General features: G+C 37.5%; 1 protein-coding gene, 1 long non-coding RNA gene and 1 pseudogene across 2 annotated transcripts; 2 read left to right on the top strand and 1 right to left on the bottom strand.

Moving 5' to 3' along the window:
* Nucleotides 1-1,477: 1,477 nt before the first annotated feature.
* LOC117278209 (uncharacterized) lies at nucleotides 1,478-3,588 on the top strand. The gene is made up of 3 exons (XR_004508529.2): nucleotides 1,478-1,682; nucleotides 2,583-2,710; nucleotides 2,820-3,588. It is a non-coding gene; the product is annotated as an uncharacterized lncRNA (long non-coding RNA).
* Nucleotides 3,589-4,746: 1,158 nt separating this feature from the next.
* Nucleotides 4,747-6,213, top strand: LOC104102137 (GDSL esterase/lipase At5g03980-like). The gene has a single exon (XM_070195095.1). The coding sequence runs from the start codon at nucleotides 4,915-4,917 to the stop codon at nucleotides 6,037-6,039; it is 1,125 nt and encodes a 374-aa protein (XP_070051196.1). The 5' UTR covers nucleotides 4,747-4,914; the 3' UTR covers nucleotides 6,040-6,213.
* A 327-nt stretch (nucleotides 6,214-6,540) lies between these two features.
* LOC104102136 (katanin p60 ATPase-containing subunit A1-like) lies at nucleotides 6,541-10,957 on the bottom strand (annotated as a pseudogene).
* Nucleotides 10,958-20,326: the final 9,369 nt, after the last annotated feature.

The following is a 20,326-nucleotide window of genomic DNA, read 5'->3' as shown; positions in this document are numbered from 1 at the left end:
GTTGGGAGTTGCACGCATCAACCTTTGCACTCAAATCTGCATCCAAGCTGTGCAAAGCCAAGCCAAACTTGTCAATTTTTTGTGCAAGATCAACTCTCTCCTTGGACCAATAATTCACCAATTTTGTTAGAAGATAACGTCGTTCCACATATTCTCTTAATCGTGAATATCCGTCCCAATACCAACCCTTATTCCCATATTCAAATTCAGACATCCTAGCGTTCAGGTCACGACAAGCCCAAAAAGACGGGCCATAAAAGTCTTCCGTCAACCAAGTATCTTCATCAATAACCTTACTTCCGGATATTTCATCTCCAAATGTCATGTTGAGAGAATTATGAACACACTAATAGAAAAATCAAATTGTAATAAAAATAAAAATATTTACAAAAGGAAAAAATAAGCAAAACCTGTAAAGATAAAAGTAAAAGTCTAATCTAGAAAATAACTAAACAGAAAAATTAAAAACTTGAACAAAAATCAATTAAAAGCTTAACTTAGAGAAACAATCAAGAACTAAGTCCCCAACAATGGCGCCAAAAATTTGTTGATTTCCCAAGTATACACAAGTATACGTGGCCGTCAAGTAGTAAAGTGACTCGAAAGTCGGATGTTAAACCCACAAAGACTTAGATTAATCGTTAACTAAGAAAACTAAAGTCAATTAACTGTCCAAGATAATCAAAAGTTTGGTTTTCCGATTATAACTACTATTGCGAAATTTTAACACGTAATTAACTAAATTAATTAGGAGCAAGCGATTGTGGTTGGATTTTAATCAAATGAGATGAAGATTTCAGTGTTGTGGTTGGTTTGTCAATCCTATTAGGTTCGTAATTACACATGTTAATCCACATTATCTATGATTGATAGTTGACTAGATCGTTTATATAAATAGCATGTTCCCATAATACTATCTGTCTATCCATAATATATCAACCCTATATTCCTATGATCTTGAATCTATCATGAACGAATATAATACGGTATTCAACTAAGCAAGACTGTTAGGTATATTCCTCTCCTAACCGCGAAATCTTTTCCCGTGCCACGGTTCAGAAACAAGCTCTCTTTAATTCTACTCTAATCTAAACACGGCTTTCCCAAGCATAGCATAGATACTAAATGGAACTCAACTGCTGGCCAAATAATTAAGCAATTATGCACAGAATTAGAGAAATAACCAAAGATGATAACTCGAATTAACGGTAATGTAATTAATAAACTTCAATATTCATGACAACCACAATCCTAGAATGCGAAGTTTAGCTTCACATAGACATGGTATCAAAACAACAATTCATCCAAAAAAATGTAAAGTTTACTAAGTTTGATGAAAGAAAGATGGAATCTGATGAATTCCGGCCTCCACGGCGGCTCTGCGCTCTCCCTTCGTCGAATTCTCCCTAAAAATGGTGTTTAAAGACTATTTATAGGTGTAGGAAAAAAGGTCTAGACGAAATAATCAAATCCAAAACCAAAAAAGGAGACGAAATAGGCTTGAAATCCAGACCACGCGTGGCCACGCAAAACGAGCGAAGCATCTCGCGACAGGCCGTGCCTCGCGAGCTCAAACGCTAGGTAACAATCTCGCGTCGCCCGGAACATTTCCAATTCGTTGTTAGTGTGCTGCCAATTTACTCTTCCTCCAAAGTGGCTTTTGCCTAACTTTTCCTTTCCGGGTAGTGTCTTTGTCTCTCTTTCTTTAATTTCCCTTCATGCATTTCATCTCATTGCATTCTAATTGATCTTTATTTAACCCATTAACATAAGACAACTCCCCTTCCAATTAGTATGAACTCGTTTGAATGCTCCAACAAATAATTTTCTCCAATTTCGTTATTTTTGTTCCACAATCTCTAGTTAATGTACCTACATTATTTATTAACACCCAAAATAAGTATAAAACTCCATAATCAAACTAAGTTGGACATATTCAATATCAAATATAATCAAAAAGCGGTAAAAATGCAGGTAAATTAGTGTCAAAATATATGAAAATATGTCCAACATCACCTACTCTGCTTATTGGACCAAGATCTCCATGTAAGCTCCATCTAAATTAATCTCCTTTACTTTGTTTTTGTTGCTTACTTACCTCTATAAAGTTAGTCCATGGCAATCTATCCCAAACGATTCAAAAGTTTTGTTTGTTTTGCATGATTATCCTTCAAAAAAGAGTTTTATCACTTGATCCATGAATATTATACTCTTCATTACAAAGTATAGTGGAAGTTATTTAAGTGGAATGGTTCTTGGATAAAGACAAGTGCTCATTCTCATCAACTATAAAGAAGTATTTGATTGGGATAACATTGGCTTGTCACAACTGGTATAATCAGTTTCTTTTGCATAAGAGAAGGAGAAATCATCCTACTTACCTTTATCTCTTTTACTGTTTGTAGCAAATTGAAAACTCTCAAGGAACAATCCTAATCTCATATGTTGTAGGAATCTATATAAGTTTTATACTCAAAAATAATAATTTTTTATGTCTCTGCAATGCTGGTTTTATTTTCATGCTTTAGACAGTAGACTTTATTTTTATGTATGACACACTTCTCGGTATTTGCACTGCACAGGATAACTGCTCCTTTCATTATAACCTTCGTGATTGAAGGATTTCAATAAAGAAAGTTACAAAAGACTGCTATGTCATGAATCTTATAGCAAAGAGTACCTCATTGGCAGTATCTGTTTATCTTAACAGGTTTTGCTTTCTCCTAAAATTTCTCCTCCTTTTAATGGTGACTTGTAATGAGCTGCTTCTCCATTTTCCGTTTTCCAAAAATGACTTTTTACCATTTCCTGTGTTGCAGATTCATGGTTGAAACAACAGCATGTACTATGTCAAAATGGTAGACTGGAAAAGACTTCTCATAGATGTGACTCAGTGTCATGATTGGGAAGGGAAATTGCATTTCTTATAGGGTGCGGCCCTTCCCGGGACTCTGCCCGAATGCAGAATGCTTTGTGCATCAGGCTGCCCTTTTCTTTTTTTGATTTGCACTTGGCTGAAGCTGGATCAGTGACATTATTTCTTTGTATGTGGAAAATCCTGGACTAAGATTTGAGGCCAGTTCTGCACAGTGTACATGCTACACCTGCCTCTTCTTAATAAACAGAATTTCTGTCTCCAGCAAACACTTTAAACTTGTAGCACTTATGTGCTGTATCATTGCATAGTTGATAGTTCTAAACTTACTGAACTCGCAGTGTTAATACCATTCAAAGGCAGAAAGAGGGAAGAATTGCAACTTATTCCAGTCATTTTAGTAGTCTACTCTACGCTCTGCTATGAAAATTTAATGTGCTCGAGTGTGGACTCGCCATCTTCTAGGAAAAGAGTGGAAAAATTTGGAGTTCAGCTTTCCCTTTTTGGAGGTGCCATTGTATTGAGTATCGACGTAGTCTGGATAAAGCTTTTCATACAAGTTATTCGTTGTTTTTATGATATAAATGACCTGCTAAGGAGAAAACATAGACAATAATTGGAATATATTCTTTTAGCTATCGTTGTGCGTGTCGCGTTGAATCTTTTAAAGTAATCCTAGTTCAAAATTGTCTTTTACGTGAACCTTTCCTGATTTATCATATTGGTGAAATCGTTTTTTAATCATATTGTGAAGAGGTGTACTAAGATAAGGCAATGAAAAGGGGAAAAAGAAGTTAATTAGCATGTACGAAGATGATCCTACTTCTTTTGGAGAAATGAACCAATAATATGAGTTGTGGACGGCACTTCAAGTACTTGTTGTCCTATTATTTCGGCTTTACTTCTTTTGATTTGGCTAACAATCTCCATGGTAACTTCCAATCCGCTTTTGGAGTCAGATATAGGGTTGATTTTCATTGAGGCAATCTTGGTGTTCTTGAACTTCGAAGAGAAGAGATGAGAAGTAGAGATTGTCCCACCGGACGCGTCAGAATTTGTAGACAATAAATTTGCATCAAGAAAACAAAATCAAGACCGAAAAATATTGCAACAATCGTAGTATTTGATTTCAAGTGATGGGGTTACAATCTCTAGAATATCTCGAATCTAAAGAGATGTAGTCCTCTGATTCTTCTCCTCACGAACGATGGTTCAAGAGCTTGAGAGCTTGATCTTGAACTTGACGGATTTCAGATTTGTAGTGCGTCACGAACAATTTGAAGGTCGTCACGAACAATTTGAAGGTCGTCACGAACCAGGATTTGTTGTTGGGTTATCACGAACGGAAGATTTGAAGCCGCCCGCTTATGATTTGCGTTCGCCTTTGGGATTTGACCACATACGAAGATTGCAGATGTGGATGAAGACCTTGATACTATTCTTCAAAGCATCTTTAGCCTTTTCTTCCGCTTACTTGATTGTTGTACTTTCAGCCTTGTGATTTCTTCTCCCCTCAAATGAGGGATGTGACCTCTATATATAGACACGTGGTGGAGTAGCCACCAAGAGAACCCTCATGGGTCATTGAGTTTTAACTATCTAAAATATCATAATTTTCTTGTTTGTTCAAGTTTCTTTCTCTCACAAAAATATATATTTATAAAGACCCAAAGTTTTGCTCCCGAAAAACTATATCCCATTTATTTCCTCAAACTTAGTTTGTAAAAAAGGAAAAGCGAATTCCGTTTTCTTAAAAAGTTATGGAAATAGTAAATTGGGGAGTGCCCCTTGGTTTATGAAGCTTGGGATAAAAGAAAGAAAAAGGAAAATAGTCTTGGTCAATAATTCAATAAATTCCTAAATGGAAACTAAAAACTCTAATTCTAATCAACTTAGGAAACGCCAATAACTTTGCTTAAACAACAAGCTCACAACCTCTATAAATACAGTATGTACCATAAACTAGAGTTCACGCCTTCAAACCTAATTATACTAGTTACTACGTAGCTTAATTCTCTCATTAGTTTCTCTTTGATTGTATGGCGGCCTCCGTTTGCATCAGCCATCATTTGGTTGTCTTGGTATTACTCTTTTCCTGTCTGGTTGTTGTTTCGTCTTTTTCTCTTGCGAAAGAAGCCGTTTGTCCCTTTAATTCCATATACAGTTTCGGAGATTCTTCTTCATCAGCAGCTGATCATGTTGCTGCAACACTCAGTTTGCCTTCTCCACAACCATACACCCAACGAGGTACCGAGTTCTTCGAGTCTGGTCTCAGTTTTGCGACGCCCGGAGCAACCATCATGAAACCCTTTTTCTTCCTCAAGAATGGCATCCCACCGCCTCCACAGTCACATGACCTTTCTCAGATTTCTACCTTCATGAAGTTCTTCTATGAAGATTGCTTCTCTTTTCATGACTGCGGCAGAAACAATAAGGTTATTCCGAAGGCGCTCATCTTTATGGATCAACCCGGCATCAACGACTACAAGCATGCCTTCTTACATGGAAAATCTATTTCAGAGGCGTCCCATCTCGCGCCTGAAGTGGTGGAGACAATTAAGAATTCAATAGAAAGACTCATCAATGAAGCTGGAGCCAAAACTCTCATGATTTCTGGAATTCTACCCATGGGCTGCTTTCCTAGTTTTAGGACTCTGTTTCCCGAGGGCGATTCAATTGGAAAAAACAGATGCCACAGGGGACTTAATATGTTTTCAAAGCTTCACAATGATCACCTATGGCAAGCAATTCTGGAGCTGCGTTTGAAATATCCTGATGTTCACATCATATATGCAGATTACTACAAAGCATTCATCGCTGTTCTTAAAAACCACGCGTTTCTGGGATTCAAGACGAATAATTTGATGAAGGCATGTTGTGGCAGTGGCAACGCTCCATTCAACTTTGACGTGCAGAAGAAGTGCGGAGAGGAAGGGGTAGCTGTATGTTCTGATAGGGCTTCGTATTTACATTGGGATGGATTTCGATTGACACCTGAGGCTTTGGAGAACCTGATGGATACGTTGTTCAGCAAGAAAGGATTCGTATTCCCAGAATTGAAGGTTGGAGAAGAAACATCAGCAGCAGTAACAAGGCGTCATTTCAGGATTCATGCACGAGTTGGAGACATATCTTCTGTTATTAGGCATTTACTCTTCGTCTAAGCCAGTTTTCTGCATTCAATTCAATAGCATTGATTTTTTCCCTAATCTGTTTAGTTCAATGAGAGCAGGTTCATATAGCTTCTTACGTACAGGGGAATGCCCCTCTTTGCTTCTGTAATAATTAACTATTCTTTTGATTCATTATCAAATAAAAGTATCCTGATTTAATTCAAATATTTTTCTAGAGATGATTCGATGCTTATTATTTATTATCTGTTTATCCTGTTTTTATCTTTCAACCTTAATTTTAAGCCTGAGATTGACAAAAAGGGTTCAACTGTTTGTAAGAAACTTAGTATAAGATTGCTCTTCCCAATTGACCTGGTTAATACTTAATAGTAAGTAACCTGATAAGAATCCAATTATAATGAGAACAAAATACAATAAAAAAGAGTAGAAGGGAGACACTTCCTCACAAGGTTGGGCATTATACTGACTGAATCAAAGATCTTCAATTCTGATCAATCCAATTGTCCAGACCAATTGACTGCTTCTGTACAATTTGCCAAAAATAGTGATTTGCCCCTAACAAAAATAATTTCTTCAGTCAATTTGCAAATATCTAATTTTTTGTACATGTGGAAAATCCTGGACTAAGATATGTGTGGTAAATATACCCAAAAATGGATTCATTTCGTTGTTATAGACATTTGGATTACAGTTGTATGAATCAGCTTCACTTTGAGGCTTGAACTACCAAAAACAGAGCAAAATTAGGTCAGGATAAATAAATTTGAGATGAAAACATGAAGCACATAAAAGAGAGTGTCAATTCATGCGCAGTGTTATAACCCAAGCCAAAGGTGAACCTTTCACTACACAAAGTGGCAATCGACAATATCAAAATAGATAGAGAACTAAACAGAAAGGATAACAACTATGGCATCTGATCAGCGTCACACATAATTGTATATGTCAAGACCAAAAAAAGAGGTACTGTATTTACATTAACAATTTAAGTTATTCATTTTATAAGTTACCTGATTTTCTACGTTGAACGAAATTCTGAAAACCATTTCTCATGTCGTTCAACGTCCCCTGCTGAAACTGTAGGTTGTATTTTATCTATAGCTTCTAGGAAGTCATCCATCATAACTGGAATTTCCAAAATCTCAGCCTCGGATATGTTCTTAATCTCATCTGGGTTTTTTCCTGCTATCTTACGTCTCATCCCATTTAAAGAAGCATCTCTGCAGATATTTGTTAGATCGTCTCCACTGTAACCTTCTGTTCTTCGTGCCACTTGGTCAATATCCAGGCCAGGAGCTAACTGGCATTCATGTTGCAGATTATTAGTATCAACAAAATTTTCTGTAAAATCTCAAGGAGCAATAATAACCGGAAGCAAATTTACGGCGAGGTCTATGATTCAACTGGACACATTACTTTCTGCTCAAAATTTGTATGCAATGCGAAAACAATTAAAATTTACACATAATATGTTATCACGCTCAATTGGACCCACTAACTCTAAATCCTGGATTTGCCTTAGATGATTAGCAGTTGTCCGGCATATCTCATGAGCAGAGAAAATATTTGAGTTTGTTTTCAAGTCACGATGTAACAAAAGTTTATGTATAAACTTCATATATATTTCCATCATCACCCTTCCTTATCTTTCTAGTAACTTAAAAATTCTGTTGAGATATAACCAAAAGGTCTCTTATTATTAATTTCTTCTTTTTTGACATTTTTTTTCCTTTTATACCTCATAATATTTTGTTCCTGTGATCTTAATAATCACTGAACTATAATATGCAGCAACATAGTATAGCTTACTTACTAGCTAGTTCAAATATTATGTATATGCACATTTTCTTTGTAAGTCAAAAATTTCCAGTGTGATCAAAGTCATTCCCTTTTATTGACTTTGATCATCGAATCTATTCTTTGAGTAGATACATATGATGATAATAAAGCAAATGAACTTCTTCTTACAAGAAAACGAAGCACAGTAGTAATAAGACAAGAGCTTACCATGATTGATTTTAAGTTTATCTTTATCAGCTCCTTACGGCTCTTAAAATCAGGAAGCGGGATGTAAATCCCTTTTTCTAGCCGCCTCCTACAGTAGTACAGTAAATCACCAATTAGACAAGATTCAGAACTGGAACAGAACGCAAATCAGAGTAACAAAAGCAAATATTGACTAGGAAGTTGAGTAAATTTAACCTTAGTGCCTCATCAAGAGCCCAGGGGAAATTTGTTGCTGTCAAAACTGTCACCGGTTTGCCTGCAGTATTATTAGTGGAGTTGTTTAACCCACCTATCTGAAGTAGAAGTTCAGACTTCACTCTTCGGGATACTTCATGCTCTCCAGAAGCCCTAAGAAATAGGTTCAGAGTTGATGAAGTCTTACCACTAGAATTAGAACTAAGAAATTATAAGTTTAACACAGGCAAGAACTTAATTATGCTCAAATTAATGTTGATTGTTGAGCACATGCATAAATGTTAGTGCGAGATGTATGCAAACACAAGAGGTAGGTGAAGGAAAGAGGAGCAGGATGAAATATTTAGAGTTTAAAGTTTATGCATCAATGTTATAAAAATTATTTCACAATAATCAAGCTACTTATAATATAAATATCATAAATCTTTTTGATAAAACATTAATTTGTGACCTGATAAGATAATAACTAACATGCTATAGATATGATCTAGAAAATATCAGTTTAAAGTCACGGCGACCTCCAATTGCACTGCTCAGACGCATTAATTGTTAGCTTGATAAAAATCTCTGTGGTCGAAAAACATATACATGCATATGGATGGCATTATCAGTTCAGTGCAGACTAAGCTGCTCCAGTGAAACTAAAGTATGATTCAGTTTTGATAAAACATACAGCCTCTAATTTCCTTCCTGCTAGGTATTCTTCTAGGTTTTCAAATTTGTTTTAACCTTCTCTTCTCTCTGAAGTTCCTATGCAAAGCTTTGGACAAGTAGAGGCGCGTCACATATTTACTCGGTAAAAAAAAAAAATCAAACTGGTCATGAAATTAATACTATACGGTACATCACCAATCAAGTCCTATTAGATGATTGAAATCTAGTTTCTAGAAGTCACAATGAGAAGTTTTATCACATATGGTAGACCCGAAACACACATCTATGCCTAGAAGTTTTATCACATATGGTGACGAAAACAAACCTTACACGACAGCAAGACAATGAGAAATATCCTCAGCTGTCACATGTATATGAAATCACTTTAGAAAGAACAGATTGCTTACCCTCTGGCACTGCAAAGAGAATCAATCTCATCAATGAAAATTGTACTTGGAGCACGAGCACGGGCAAGATCAAACAAGCACCGTACCAATCGTTCACTCTCACCGTACCATTTTGCACACAACGAAGAACAAGAAACATTCAGAAATGTTGTCCCACACTCTGTAGCAACAGCTTTGGCCAAGAGTGTTTTCCCTGTGCCAGGAGGACCAAACATAAGAACTCCTCTCCAAGGTCTCCTGATACCCTGCAAGTAACATTGAATATGTGAACTATGTAGAAGTTTCATAATAAGTATTCATTACTCTTTTATTAATGTGCCATGTAGTTACAACCTGTGCATAGCTGCAGCTCAAAAACTTATATATCAGCAACAAATTGCAACTTCCATTGGATCAAATTGTATCCTCGTTATTTGAAGACAAATATATGAGATAATTCAGGTTTCAACAGGAAAAACTATTCCTAGCTTATTTTCTTAATTATGTGCGAGGAGCATATCTATCTACCTCTGATGAACAGTTTGTTACAAGGCAAAAGAAAAGAATAAATGACGTGTGTTTGATATGACGGAAGTCATTTTCCTCCGACGAAAACATTTTTCGGAAAACAGATACCTAACAAGTGTAAGTGGGAGTATTTTGATAAAAAATTGTAAGTAGTAAGATTAAATAATAATGTGCAAGTATTATTTGGAGTGATTAATATGAAGTTAAAGTTAACATAGTTATAAAGAAAATGACACCATTTCCACACTTTGGGAACACCAGAAAATGATGAAAGATATTTTCCTGAAATATAACTTCCGTTTTACCAAACACACACTAATCGTTCTTTAGTATGCTTATATTCAGAATCAACTATCTGCAGTACCTGGAAATATTGAGGCATCCACAGTGGGAGTACCACTGCTTCCTGTAAAAGCCTCTTGCTTCATTCAGTCCTGCAACATCATCCCATCTGTGCTTCTGTAATTGTTCACCTGCCCAACAATGCCGATCCTTCCTCCCCCATAAAAATTTCATAAAAAGATCAAAATTTTTAACAAACAAAAAACAATTCAAGCTAGGGTGAAAGATTATTTAAGATTGGAGTCTCGCAAATACTTGCCTGAACTTGGTGTGTCGTTTTCTTCTTCTTCTCTATTGTCTTAGTGGGTGATAGACCGACCCTCTTTAAACACTACCCCAAATATAAAGATTAATTTGGGGTGGAAGTAAAGTCTTAATTAAAAGGCTAGAGACTCGACAAGGTCACGTTTTCGGTGCTCATAAATTAGGTTGAAGCCCACATAGAATAAACCTCGGGAACCAAATACAGCATAGTGGAAATGGCGGAGGTATTCCGACAGGATGTCCGGAATCCTTTTAATATTGTGATTCAATTCGGGTTCTACAGCGGTGATCCACGCCACCAGCTCCGTCAGGCAGAGATACCCATCTTTGTTAGCGTCGAACGTGTCGAAGAGTTTCTTCAACTTCTCCTTACTGATGGGGCATTTACGAGACACCATCATTCATCAAAATAACATAGTAATAATTTAACACTACTACAACAAGGGTGGGTAAATAAATAAAATTTGGGGCGGCTTGTAACTTACAGGCAGAAAATTTGGGGTCAAATTTCATCACGTAATGCAAACTGAATAAATAAAGTTAAAGCTTTACAAGGAGAAGGATTCTTCTCTATCATTTGCTTCCCTTTTTTATTCCTCCTTTTCCCCTTCTCTTTTCTTTTCTTTTCTTACTAGTACAATATTAATCTTATAGAATTATAATCTAGTATATCATATTATAGAATTCAAATCGAGATAATTCCACGAAAAATAGAACAAAACTGACCAAAATTTTTTAAATATATTTTTCCTCTTTTTTTACAATAGTTTATTTAAAAATATATAGATATTTAATTATTTTTTAATTCAATTTCAAAAAGAGTGACTAATTATTAAGCAACCTAAATAATTTTATTCTAAAACTATTACATGTCTTTCTCATTTTACATGAAGTAAAAGACTTCCAGCTATAGCTACAACAAACTCTATTTCGAGATAACCATTTATATCCCATCTGTTATTGGTGAAATTGAGCATAGTTGTGAGTTGTGACGGAACCATTGAAAATTGAAACAGACAACGTAAATGGTAAGAGTTAAGCCCTTCAATTGCACTCAGCTTGCTGAAGAGATATTATTTCCAGATGCATCTTTAGGAAGAACCATAACTGAAGCTTTCGTCCCTACTACAAACTCACTCTCTCCATTCTTCCATGACACCACACTTGGAGATGCCAGATGGATAGTTGTTACCTTCATATACACATCATAATTAATTAAGGAACATATCATATCATCATATCATACTATATTACAAGCATAACACTTTTATGTGAAATTAGTTCACTAAAATATCCTTTAAAAACGGAATGACTAAATTACCCTCTAACCTACAAGTAAAATTGTTTAACATTGTAATTATGACCAATATTTTGGCTAATGGAGTCCATCTCACATAAGCATAAACATATTTGCAAAGTGTAGACTTTGTTGGCAATATTCTTTGGGACCCAAAAATATTGCATTATGTGGTGAACATCATTTGCACAAGTTGTATCTCTTCTTTTACACCTAAGAGGCCAAGACTTTTTTGTCTATAAAAGGGAAGGCAATTAGTTCATTTTAGACACACCAACAAGACTTGTCTTCAATTCTTGTTTCTTCCTTTCTTCCTTTATTAAGAGTGTTTTATATGAGAATTAGTGTTGGGAAGCACTTGTGTGAACCCTTTCTTTGGAGTGATCTTGTGAGGTTATTCTCTTAGGATATTTGGGATTAATTAGAATATTTACTCTAAATTTGTACTCTCTTTTGTACTCTTATTGTTATAGTAAATTGCTGCTCTCCGCTTGTGGACGTAGGTCACTTTGACCAAACCATATTAAATTTGTGTCTTCTTTATCTAGTTTAATTATCGTTGTTATCAACTTCCATTGTCTTTGTTATTGCCATTATACCGTTGTTTGGCTATATTCCGCACTACCCAGGTTTCCGATCCTAACAAATTGGTATCAAAGCTGGATCTAACCGGGTTAGTTTCAATAGCCAAAATGACTCTAACAAAGACCTATGTTGAGAAATTTGACCGAAGTGCAAACTTCGGAATGTGGCAATTAAAGATGGAAGCTATCCTAATTCAGGATGGCTTAGAGTTGGAATTGCAAGGAAAGGAGAAGAAGCCGGATAAAATAACGGATGGGGAGTTTGCCGTCATAGACAAAATGGCAAAAGCAGGTATCATTTTAAATCTCTCAAATGAGGTTTTACGTGAAGTTTCTGTAGAAACCACAGCCAAAGGCACGTGGAAAAAATTAAAAATCTTATATATGAAGAGGACGGTGGAAAATAGACTTTACCTGAAGCAGAAGCTTTATACAATTCGTATGGGTGAAGATACCTCTATTCTCTCTCATCTTGACACATTTGATTCCATTCTTATGAATTTGAGTAATATAGATGCTGAAATTAAAGATGAGGATCAAGCCGTGTTACTGCTTTGTTCTCTACCCCCATCTTTTAAGCATATAAGAGATACTATGCTTTATACAAAGGATAATATCTCTTATAAGGATATTAAATCTATCTTAAAATCAAAAAAACAAATAGATAGTGATATTACTGGGGAAGCTAGTGGAACTCAAGCGGGAGTTGGCTTGTTTGTTAGGGGCAAATCTGACTCCAATTCCAGATACAATAATTTAGAGTGTCGCTATTGTCATAAGAAAGGTCACAATATCTCTGAATGCTATAAACTGAAAAATAAAGAAAATCATAAAGAAAGAAAAAATGAGCACAAAAATACTGACACCGCCGAAACTAGTATAGCAACTGATGAGATTAAGGGAACTATATTTTTAGCAACTGAAACTAGTTTCAGATTAGACATTGAAACCTCCCAAATATGAATATTGATATTATACAATGGTTACCGAGCTTATTATTGAATTGTTAATTGCATTATACTACAAGAAAAACATGATGAGACTGAAAATTATTTATTGTTTCTGAAAGGGCATTCTCATGTTATTTTTTGTTTGATATACTAGCATGTTTTCTGACTTGTCCCCATTAAAAATGGTTGTGATTAAGTGTTATTACTCACCGAGCTAGCAACTCATTCCCCGCTAATTTTGTTTTTTACAGCAACAGCAGTTGACGAGAGCGAGGATTTTGTTAATTAGAGCGCACATGTTGATAGTTCTTGGTGAGCCTCGCACTTGTTCGCGTGGGCGGAGATTTTATTTATTGTTATGGTCTTTTCTTTGAACTCTTAGAGTCGCTCCATAGTTATTCTTTTAGCGTCATGAGTATCCTTTCGTTATTATAGACTTATGATGGGTATTGCACTTTCTTATCGAAATTGGAGATAAATTAGTATTTCTGGTTGTTAGTGGGTTGATTAGTAATGGTGGAGACTTGTTTTGGTTAATTGATAAGTTGTCGGTTGTTGGTTTGATATTAAGATGGTTGGTTGTTGATTTTGCGACAGGAATTTTTTTTGGATAGCCCAAAAACAGGGGAAACTCTGTCCGTTTTTCTGTAAAATACCGATGAGGCTTACTTGGGGGTACTTGCTCCTAAGTGCCGGTCATGATCCTAAATTGGGCCGTGATAAAGTTGGTATCAGAGCTTAGGCTTTAAGTCCCGAGTCATGGAGCAATGTTTAGTAGAGTCTTGTTCATGGGTTTGTAGGCACCCATACTTATGATATTGAGGCTGCTGAACATCTGGGAATGTTTTCCCTTCTTTCATTCTTTGATCGTGCGTTGAGATAACTTGAGATTGACTTTGGAATCTTTCTTTCGCAGATGTCTAGGACACGCACACCCTCATCTGCTAGACGTGGTGCTACCCGGGGTGGCGGTCAAGTTGGCGTTCATCAAACTAGAAGACAGGCTGTCCCTCAACCTGAAGTTGGGAACATGGGTCAACCCCAAGCTGCTATGCCAGATCAAGTGCAAGGGCAGGGAGTTCAGGACGCTCCACCACCAGTGCCAACTGTTGTGCCTATTGTTTCCTTACCTGCAGACGCAATGGAAAGGTTATTGAATATGTTAGAGGCATTGGTGCCTACTCAGGGTGGAAGTTCAGCTCCTCAAGATACTTTACAGACACAAGCACCTGCACAGACTCAGACTTTCGGGAATAAGGAAGTATCCCTACAAGAGTTCTTGAAATTGAAATCACCAAAATTCAGAGGTTCTGATAATTCAGCAGATCCTCAAAGTTTCTTGGATGGGACACTTAAGGCATTACGTGCTCTAGGATGTTCTAGTGAGAGAGCCGTAGAGCTCGCATCATACAAACTAGAGGATATGGCCAACACATGGTATGAAACTGTATTGCTAGGAAGGTCAGCATGAGCAGCACCACTGACATGGGACGAATTCACTAAATTGTTCATGAATCATTTTCTTCCGGACAGCCTGATGCAAAAATATGCTAGAGACTTTGAGAGATTAGTTCAGACTCCAGATATGGATGTGTCAACATATAGCACCAAGTTTTGTAAGCTGGTTAGATATGCTCCTTACTTAGTGCCTACCGAAGAATCTCGAGTTCAAAGATTTGTTAATGGATTGGTTGGTCGTCTATACACTGCAGTAGCCCCACAGATGAAGACTTTATCCTACTCTGATGCAGTCGAACTTGCTAGAAAGATTGAAACCAAGGGACGTGAGGAGCGTGCAGCTAGTGATTTACGTAAGAAGGCCAAGACAATAGGGTCTTTCAGTGGCGGTTTTAGTGAAAATCGAAGAGCAGGAAATCAAGGACAACAACAACAGGGTTCTCAGACAGGGACACACTTGTCTTCACAGTCCACATACAGACCACATTACAGACAGGGTAATAGGGGACCATAATCTTCTGGACATCATAATTCTGGGCAGATATATGCCACTACTCCAGTCTGCCAGACCTGTGGTAGATCACATTTGGGCCAATGTCATGTTCTAACTGGAGAGTGCTTTCGGTATGGCCAATTGGGACATCACTTAAGGGATTGCCCTCAGCCTCCGAGAAATTTCAACCAGGCTTCTATTCAGTCAGCTGCACCTACTCAGACTACTCGTAATACTTCAGGTGATACAGGTACAAGAAATAGAGGTCGAGGTGCTAGAGATCGTGCTACTGTGAATCAAGGATAAGGGAATGCTGGTAGAGGTCAGGCGAGAGTTTTTGCATTTACTTGACAGGATGCTCAGGCCTCGAATGCTATGGTTACAGGTATTCTTTCTGTCTGTTCATTTGATGCACTTGCGTTGATTGATCCGGGATCTACTCACTCCTATGTGTCCTCATACTTTGCTTTGAGGTTTAGTAGACAACCTGAGCTATTGAATGACCCTTTTCTAGTTGCTACTCCTGTTGGAGAGTCTCTATTAGCTGAATACGTGTATTGTGCTTGTCAGATTCGGGTTGAGGGTAGAGATACTCTAGCTGACCTTATTGTACTTGATATGATTGACTTTGACATGCTGATGGGAATGGATTGGTTATTTTTATGCTATACTATCGTCGATTGTCATGCAAAGATAGTCAAGTTTGAGTGTAATGACCCGGTCGTTCGTTCTGAGAGTTATAGTCCCATTTCCCCCATCTATGCTTATTTATGTGTTGTTCAGCTGTGTTGAGTTGTATCGATTTGGTAGGTTTGGGTTCGGAGTAGTTTTGGAGTGAAATAAACACTTAGTCTCTTAGTTAGAAAGCTAAGTTAGAAAAGTCAACCAAAAGTTGACTTATGAGTAAACGAATTCGGATTTGGATTTTTATGATTCGATTAGATTCGTTGGGTGATTTTAGACTTAGGAGTGTGTCCGGAATGTAATTTCGAGGTCCGTGGTAGAATTAGGCTTGAATTGGCGAAAGTTGGAAGCTTAGAAGTTCTTAGGCTTGAATCCGAGGTTGATTTGGTGTTGTTTTGGGGGTTCCGAAGGTTCGACTAAGTTCGGGTAGTGATATATGACTTTTTGGAATTATTGGTTGAGCTCCCGAGGGCCTCGGGTGAGTTTCGGATGGTTTGGGTTGTGTTGCGCTCGTTTTTCTTATGTTTCGATGCCGTTTCTTCAAGCATAAATGATATCATATTGAACAAATGAGCTCTGATTTCCTTTTTGATTGAAAAATTAGATCCGTATCATAATCACAAACCTGTAGTAAAAAGAATCGTCGAATTTGGACATCGTATGAGGATTTTATGGTCATTTTACTAAGAATTAGGTTGCCAGATTTTTTTTAGATTAATTACGAAATTGCCACTGACGGCGTATTTAAAAATCTGCACAAATATTCAAAAGCCTAAATTGACTAGGATTTCACAAGGAATCCAGTAAAGGCATAAAAATGAGTTTCGAGATCGTTTGGCATGAGAAACGAGACAGAATAACTGGCAGAAAAATATATAAAACAAGGGTTTGTTCATTAGGTCATATTTTGAGTTGGGGAGCTCGGATTGAGGCGATTTTGGAGAAAATGTTCATCATAGGGATTGGGTACGTGTTCTCTACTCGGTTTTGGTTATATTTCATGAATCCATCTTCGTTTTTGGGATTTGATTGATGATTTCAAAGTGAAATTGAAGGAGTTGGGGCTTGAGTTTTGGAGAGTTTTAGGTAGGGATTTGAGGGACCAAACAGAGTCCGATTTTAATAAATTTTATATGGTTAGACTCGGGAGAGGATGAGGGTTTTGATTCTGCCATTGTTGACTGGTTCTGAGACATGGGCCCGGGGGCAAGATTTTGGTCGGTTTTCGGATTTTTGGCATATTTTATAGTTTTTATTGTGGAATTCGATTCGTTAGCCTATGTTGATGGTATTAATCTGATTATGGTTAGATTTGAAGCTTTTGGAGACTGAGTCCAGAGACGAGGGCATCTCGAAGTAGGATTTTACGCTGTTAAGGTAAGTAACAGTTTTAACTCTGGCTTTGAGGGTATAAACCCGGAGATTCGATATCACGTGATTGTTTGGAGGTAATACCCACGCTAGGTGATGGGAGTGTGGGTTTGCACCGCGAGGGATTGAGACTTGGTCCGTCCCGTGAGGCCTCATAGCCATCATCTTTATTTATGTAGTTACTTATTGTTGAACTTGTCTGCCTTCATGTTAGAGATCATGCTTAGGCTTTATTCATGCTCACATTATTTGTACTCACTCATAGAAATTATTGTACATGTTTACCTCAGTCTCTATTATTTTGCTGATATGCTGTGATACTTGATGTCGGTTGTGTCTCCTTATTGGTGGTGCATTGTGAGGCTAGAGAGGTACATGACTGAGTGAGGCCGAGGGCCTGGTTGTGAGGATATTAATGCCATAGCGCATGAGCTGTCTGCGTAGCACGTGAGCTGATAGTGCAGGTCCAGGTATTGATACCATAGCGCGTGAATTGTCCGCGTAGCACGTGAGCTGACCGTGCGGATCCAGGTATTGATATTATGGCACGTGAGCTGTCCGTGCTTAGCGCTTGGGTTTTGGGAGCCCCTCCGGAGTCTGTACACACCCCCAGTGAGTGCAAGTACCTATTGAGTGTTGAGTGTTGAATATGAGTGCCGAGAGCCGAGTGCTGAGTGATAGAGTGACATTGCTGTGAGGATTCATTGCTTTTATTGTTGCTGCATTTTACCCGTTAATTTCTTTGTAGGATTTATTGAATTGATGGAATTTACCTGTTTATTTCTGTTTATTTTAAATTGTGATAAAGAAATAATCGAATTGTTCTACTTAGCTCGTCACTACTACTCAGTTCCTTAGTTATTTCTGTTACTACTGAGTCGGTTGTACTCATACTACACCCTACACTTTATGTGCCGATCCAGGTGAGTTAGAAGGCGGCGGTAGTTGAGTTCAGGCCGGCTATCTTTGAAGACTGCAAGGTAGCTGTTAGCGTCCGCAGGACCTTGTTACTCCTCTTGTCATTTCTTTTTTTGGACAGTTAGACAGTTTATCTATCTTAGTTCATAGTTTTAGACGCTCATGACTTAGTAACACCCCGATGTTTGGGGCTCGTTTTCGTATTTTCTATATTATATTTAGAGTTGATTTAGTTTATGATAAATTCAAATATTAGTATTGTTTTATTTAATTCTTATAATAGATTTAGTAGTAATATTTTGGAAAATAGGCTTGCCTTGTAACACGATAGGCGCCATCACGACCATGGTTAGATTTTGGGTCGTGACATTGAGATACCAAACGAACCCAGTTTTATTCTAAAAAGGGGTCAGGTTCAAGAGAATTGCAAATTTGTATCTTTTATGAAGGCTCAACGACTGCTAGAAAGGTTGCTAGGGTCTCATAGCTACTGTAAATGACACAAGAAAGGAAACAATTAGTATAGAAAATGTACCAGTAGTAAGAGAATTTTTTGATGTATTTCCTGAGGAATTACCAGGATTGCCTCCAGTACGAGAAATAGATTTTGGTATTGATTTGCCACCTGACACACAACCCATATCAATACCGCCATATCGGATTGCACCAGCAGAGTTGAAGGATCTAAAACAACAACTGCATGATTTGTTAGATAAGGTTTTTATCAGACCGAGTATATCTCCATGGGGTGCACCAGTACTGTTCGTAAAGAAGAAAGATGGATCCCTGAGAATATGCATTGACTACAGGGAGTTGAACAAGATAACAATACGCAATAAATATCCTTTGCCTCGTATAGATGACATGTTTGATCAGTTACAAGGAGCTGCCCACTTTTCAAAGATTGACCTCCGTTCTGGTTATCATCAACTTAGAATCAAAGATGAAGATATTTCTAAGACTGCTTTCAGAACTCGATACGGGTACTATGAGTTTCTTGTGATGCCTTTCGGACTGACTAATGCTCCAGCTGTATTCATGGATTTAATGAATAGGGTATTCAAGCCGTTTTTGGAAAGATTTATAATAGTATTTATTGATGATATCCTGGTATATTCTCGTAGCCAAGGAGAACACGAGAATCATCTTAGGATTGTGTTGCAGACATTGCGAGAACATCGACTTTATGCTAAGTTCTCAAAGTATGAATTTTGGCTAGACTCAGTAGCATTTCTGGGGCATGTTATATCCAAAGATGGAATTATGGTAGATCCTAAGAAGACAGAAGTTATGCAGAAATGGCCCAGACCTACTTCTCCTATAGAGATTCGTAGCTTTTTAGGTTTGGCAGGCTATTACATGCGTTTTGTATAGGATTTCTCCAGAATAGCAGCACCGCTGACCAAGCTAACACAGAAAAATGCAAGTTTCAGTGGACGGAGGAATGTGAACAGAGCTTTCAAAAACTCAAAACATGTTTGACAACTGCACCAATATTAGCCTTACCATCAGGTTCTGGAGGATTTACAGTATTCTGTGACGCCTCGAGGGTGAGATTAGGATGTGTTCTCATGCAAAATGTCGCGCTATAGCTTATGCTTTGAGACAATTTAAAACGCACAAGCAAAAATATCCTACACATGATTTGGAGATGGCTGCAGTGGTATTTGCTCTAAAAATTTGGAGGCATTACCTATATGGACTTGTGAGATTTATACTGACCATAAAAGTCTGAAGTATATCTTTCAGCAGAGAGATCTGAATCTTCGGCAGCGTCGGTGGATGGAACTACTCAAAGACTATGAATGTTCTATTTTGTAACATCCTGGAAAATCTAATGTGGTGGCTGATGCATTGAGCAGAAAATCTATGGGGAGTTTAGTTATATAGCTCCTGCAAAGAGACTTTTGACCAAAGATATTCAGAGAGTAGAAGATATAGGTATCAGATTTAGTATCGGAAATTCAGAGGCATTGTTGGCTTGTGCTCAAGTTAAGTCTTCATTAGTTGAGCGCATTAAGGCCACCCAATATGAGGATGAGCGATTATGCAAATACAGAGATGAGGCCTTAGCTGGTAAAAGCAAGGATATGATTGTTGAAAGTGATGGTGTGCTTCGAATGGGTGACATGCTATGTGTAGCAGACATAGATGGGTTGAGACATGCTATTCTTGAAGAAGCCCAC

Source organism: Nicotiana tomentosiformis, chromosome 2 (assembly GCF_000390325.3).
Source record: "Nicotiana tomentosiformis chromosome 2, ASM39032v3, whole genome shotgun sequence".
Lineage (NCBI taxonomy): Eukaryota > Viridiplantae > Streptophyta > Magnoliopsida > Solanales > Solanaceae > Nicotiana > Nicotiana tomentosiformis.
Note: the sequence above shows the minus strand (reverse complement) of the source record. Positions and strands in the feature narration are given on the sequence as shown.

Bases quoted from the DNA above. Each gene is read 5' to 3' on its own strand.
- LOC104102137 (XM_070195095.1), top strand. From the start codon at position 4,915: ATGGCGGCCTCCGTTTGCATCAGCCATCATTTGGTTGTCTTGGTATTA.